This window comes from Gamsiella multidivaricata, assembly GCF_025024155.1.
Source record: "Gamsiella multidivaricata strain RSA 2152 chromosome Unknown BC939scaffold_125, whole genome shotgun sequence".
In the NCBI taxonomy this organism is placed as follows: Eukaryota; Fungi; Mortierellomycota; class Mortierellomycetes; order Mortierellales; family Mortierellaceae; genus Gamsiella; species Gamsiella multidivaricata.
Window position 1 is genome coordinate 1 of NW_026251833.1, and position 5487 is coordinate 5487.

The 5487-nt window shown below is 50.9% G+C and overlaps 1 protein-coding gene across 1 annotated transcript; it reads right to left on the reverse strand.

Moving 5' to 3' along the window:
* Positions 1–636: 636 nt before the first annotated feature.
* On the reverse strand, positions 637–1153 carry BC939DRAFT_403789 (peptidase C54; the record flags this gene model as incomplete). The annotated part of the gene is made up of 2 exons (XM_051552767.1): positions 637–821; positions 910–1153. The coding sequence occupies 2 exons, from the start codon at positions 1151–1153 to the stop codon at positions 637–639; spliced, it is 429 nt and encodes a 142-aa protein (XP_051406510.1).
* Between the last annotated feature and the right edge of the window lie 4334 nt (positions 1154–5487).

Genomic DNA, 5487 nt, shown 5'->3' on the forward strand with positions numbered 1-5487 from the left:
ATATAATTAAGAAAGAGTACAGGATACTTACAGGTACGGGACAAGTACCGAGTTCTTCGGGTTGCGCGCGCGGCTTTACAAAATGCGGATCATAATAATACAACTCGTCACCTATACATGTATGAATAACAGGGCATGTCAGACAGAGCAGGGTAGAATGATCGACGGCATTAAAGACAGAGGCAGCCCATACCTTGACATGCTACAAAATACAACGATCGTCCTGGCCGTCCTCCGGCAATTCCCAAGAACTGCGGTATCCTAAAAAGCTGCTTCAGATTATGGGTGTATTTCTCCGTCAACTTGTCGAGTCCAAACCGCGTCGGAATCATGACTAAAACCGGTCTCCAAGGTCCATCCGACACTTCTGCTTCCATTGCTTCAGATGAGGGCACAGGTCCGTTCTTATCCTTGTCCTTGACTGCACCGTGCAATGATGCTCTCTGCACATGAGTAGCTGCCTGAACGATGTTAGAGACATGGAGCGTCCCATCCATAGGAACTAGCATCGCCGCAGGACAATCTTGATGGTCCTGAGATAATCTCCTACAACAGATAAGTGGTAAGCAAGACCAGATATGTTAAATCAAAAGTCCTGAGTACCGTGCATGTTGCTATATCGCAGCAGAGGAGAACTTACTTGAGAGCATGTGCGACAGTCGCAGGACCAAACCACTCGCCGATACGCTTGTCAAGTGCCAATCCAGCCTTGGCGATCCGATGAATGCCATACGGTCGATCGGGCTCGTCCACGAACCAGTCCAGGATCTCCGTGTAGCGTCGTTGGGTGTACAACGTTTGCGACAGATGAACCCTCCATTCTATAATATTGAAAATAGGAACGCTCATCAGTTATACAAGGTTTAACGTAACAGAATCCTCAAACACCACCATCGTAGTTCAGCTTACCTCTTCCGAGTAATATGTGGACGAAACCCTGCGCCAACAAACTCTGGCCTGTTCTCATCATGCAACCCCATCCCGAGTCGCAAGAATAGAACGATGGCTCAATCCTCGCCAAATCCTTGCGATAGGTGAACCAAAACCGGGACTGGAAGTCCATCAAAAATCGTTGCAACACTTCCTGCTCTCGTGTCAAGACTGGTGTTTTCACAGACGAAGACGACGCAGAACTGATTCGAAAGCGAGCCATGGTCGCGGCAATAGAAGGAGGAAGTGAAATAAGCTGACTGTTGCTGCCATCGTGGTTGTTCAAGTAATCAAAGTCGCCAGAATCGTAGTCATGCCCAAATCCTGCTTCGTGAATAGAACGCCCGTACCGTCGTTGTCCTTCCAGGATACCGGGAGACTTTGTACGACTAGGGGACGACAAGCCGAGAGGTAGTGCTGACTTTGCAGTGGAGACCAGCGACAATGACAGAGACCTCCAAGATCGTCTCAGCGAAGACCCTGGAGATGATGCTGGCGGTGAGGGGATGAAGACAGAAGGCTGTTGGCTTGGTTTGGCGGGCGGAGGAGGTGCCGGTATGCTGCTTTGTCGTTTGGCGGAAAGAAGGGTACTGGATTGTAGAGGCGATGGCGAGGACAGGGACGGCGTTCTAGTGGGTTTATATCCCTTCTCGCGCACTGATGCTGGAGCCGGCGCCGGTGATGCGGCAGACATGCTTTTGCGGCGGTTGCGTAAGCGCAAGGCTTCGCTGGATGGAACCGGGGATGGGACCGGGGATGGCATGCTCTCCACGCCAGTGATGTGATTACTCGAACCAACGGCAGCAAGAGCACGACTGGTCTTGCGTTTCCTCTCCCGGTTGGGCGCTGCTTCCGTTATCACTCCAGGGGTGATTTCTGGGGCCGTATGCATTCGGGATTCAAAAACAGTGTTGTTGTCTACAGTGGCATCCTCAGTGATAGAGGACAGATCAGATGTTGGCCGCGTCTCATGTATAGCAGTTAAAGCTCCGTTTCTCAAGGCGGATGCAGCTGTTGTTGGCAAGGATGAGTTTGTCGGGCGTAATACCTCCTCCTGGCTTGTAGCATTGCCGTCAGCGTTCGCTTCGCTCCGTGTTTGCTTTGAACCTGTACTTGACGTTGATGATGTTTGCGCCGCTTGTAAATAGTCACTTTTGCCTGGACCAATCAAACTCTTGAGGGCAGACATACTGTTGCTGCTGTTGTTTCCACTGGGAACACTGGGGATACTGTTTGAGGCGGAGTCTCGTGAGAAAGACCCTGTCATAGTCATCCTCCGCCGGCTAGGCTTTCGAGCCGATAAAGGTTGCTCCTGCTGAACAGTTCCCGCCCCCACCCTGTCTGCTTCCAGGGTACGCGATAGTTTGTCGTCGGCAGCAGACTGGCTTTCCGCATTGACACTGAGCTTCGAAAAGTCGGAAAGTACTGACAATCGAGGGCTACCAGGGGAGGCTAAGTTGGGGCTGGAGGGGGATGTCAATCCTCCAGTAGTCGTTGTAAACTGCTCAAGAGAGTCCTCCAGCGTAGTTGAGGTAGTGCTTAGAAATTTAGAGAGAGGGTGAGAGTGCGATCGTGCTTCTTGGCATGATATGTATGAGGTGGCGGCAGATCGCTGAGACGAATTTGTCGCAAAATGGGATAGCGACGTGGAGCGGGAGTATCTGGTACGACCCTCAGGCGCAGGTTGATTCGCCCTAGGGAACGATGGACCTTCAAGCACTTCTGATTTGAGTGGTGTTGGAGTTGTCGGCTGATGTGCGCTTGGCGTGGGCTGCTGAGGAGTGTCGGGTGTCTTCGTTGCTTTGTATTCGGTCTCTGCAGTCTGGTCTTTGTTTGGGGGCGTGTCTGTTGTCTGCTGGTGCTCAAACGTATATAAGAGCCCAAGCATCCATATATCTTCGGTCGGAAAAGCTGTTTTAGTCCTGACGCGTTCATCGCGAGCGATGTATTGCACGACCTTGGAGTTGTACAGCCAGTACCTAGAAATGATGGACGGAACATTGAAAACATAGTAGTGGTATGAGTGTACGTGTAGACTGGATACGATATGTGTAGATATCATGTATGACAAGAATGGCGCGATCCAGAGAACAAGAAGGGTCAAGCAAGAGCGGCATACCCCATCTTAGAGAAGAACTGTGACGTTGCCTGCATAAGGTGCTCCCCTGCATCCGGCTCCTCCGTCACCATACCCATGGCGGGTTCCTTATCGTCCATTGCCATCGCCTGATCGTAGTCATCGTCCGAGTCATCATGCCCCAAACTATTCTTCCGAGGCAAGTCTCGCTCATTCCTCGACGGCACTGCAGTTGATGTATGGCTCCTTTGTTGCCTTGTTCTTGTGCTCGAATGGCTCCTTTGTTGCCTTGTTCTTGTGCTCGAATGGCTCCTTCCTACGACTTCGCGTATGCTGTCGAGGCCATCTACACCTGCTCTGTGATTGTCCTTGACGAATTTGTACGAAAATTCTGCATATACAATGCCTTCAGGGCTTTGCAGCTTCAAGTCTAACACCACAGTGTCCCCTCCATCCTTTGGTTGTTTGAAATCTAGTGTCTGGGTCTCGTAGATATACAATGGAGGTGTCGCTTTCTGGCCATTAGTCCTCCCTGAGTGAACGCCATTATTTGGTAGAAATGAGCCCATGGCCTCCATGTGTTCATGAACGGTCCTGACACGCGTAAAGGCCGTTTCCAAATACCAGAGTGTGATCGGTGTCGGTACTGGCATAGGTTCCGACGAGTGGGTCCTTGAGGATGATTTGGGTCTTCTGGCAGGTGCTGCTGTGGGCTCGACCGTGAAGAAAAAGACAATCGAGAAAGGGCGGCCGCTGGACGAAAGCGCTGCGGTCGCTGGGGACTGTGGTGCCTTGATAGGAAGGCGTTCAAACTGGATATGATCCATGTCGCGTAACTGGTGGCCAACGAGGGAGGAGTGGTGATCATGGTGCTTACGACGTGGGTGGTCTCCCAGATCGGTCTTCGTTAGGACCTGCCAGATCTTGACGGATACTCGACTGTTCTTGGTATGGTCCTTTGCTGCAGACAGCGCGAGTGACGAGGATAGATCTGGATATCTTGCAGAGGTCTTCCTGGTATAGACTGGGTGCTGTGCATAGAGAGATGCCCAAAATTCAATGTCGTCCCTGGAGTGTGAGAGTCGTCTCTTCCGAGGGGCGTAGACAGTAGAGGAATAGTGTTTACTGCTGCCACTGCTGCGATGAGCGATATGTAATTCTCCTCCATTCAGCGTTTTTGTCCCTGCGTCTGCTACTGCGGGTGTTCCTGCATGCACGTCGTAGGATCTTGAGGCTGGGAACGGAGGGACGGCCCTGGCTGTTTGTGATACACGATCCATGTCTGCAGAATAACCGCCAACGTTCCTCGAGAAGGGCTCATAGGACGGTAAGATTTGCTGGCTCTTGCTCCGACTGTACGCAGGACGGGGCGTTGAGTCGAGTGGCAATGGGTTTTCCATCGATAGCTGGGAGAATGGTGGCGTAAATCGGAGAAGATGAAAGAGAGGAATCGGGTATGGAGGTGATAAGGTCTGAGGCAGCCGAGTGTTATTTTATTGTGTTGTGCTGCGTGTACTTCTATCGTTCAGGACTATAGCAGGTGTTGAGTATCCATAATGAAAAAGGAATGAGGCCGGTTGGAATGCAGGATGAAGGAAAAAAGGAAGCGATGAGTGTTGCAGCGATGAGTGTTGCAACGATGAGGACCAAGGAAAGAAAGCGAAAGTGAACAAGTGCGCTATTTGTGCCTTATTGTTTCTTGTTCTTTTTACTTCGTCAGTTTGCTTTGGCCCCTCTTTCCCTTTCCCCCCCCCCTTTCTATGGGCGCGTGCTTGTGGCAAAGTGATATAACGTGGGTACCGAAAAAAAAGGAGATGGGAAACAAGCGGTGGATCAAATATGATTGAGAGGGCACGGCCAGCCTGGACCGGGGACCGGGCCATTATCTGAGCGCGCGTAGACCCCTGATCAATTATCAGCTCTAGTTTAGACTACGCATGATTGGTGCACACACTGGACAGGATAGAGTCGACCGTTGGGAAGATGTGCATGGCCACATCGCATGGCCATACCGCATGGCAATCGCATAGACCACCAACCTTGACAGTCTTTTTGCACATGAATGTGTATCGAGATGCATATGATGCATATGATGATAGTTCAATCGCAGTTCCAATCCTGTGGTTCTCTTTCCTTTCGGTGCCCTTTTTTTTGAGTTTGGCAAAGCTGTGCGCGAAAAAAATAGACGAGTACCAAAGTTCCCGCGGTTGGGTTGTACAAGGTTTTTTGTGTTCACTCACTCTCTCTTTTTTTTTTAACCATCCACCATGGTCCACGGTCCATGGTTCCGAAGGCGGTAGCAGAAAACAGATGGTGGCAATCAATAATATTTGTGCTTTCTGCGAAACAATTGGATATTCATCGTTATCTCTGCGCAGGTCCCTCGCCGACGGCGAGCAGTCTGGTCTGGGAACAACATGTTTTCTGGCCTTGCAGGAAGGCGCATTATCGGCACGTGAAAGATAGAAGGGGACAAGGTG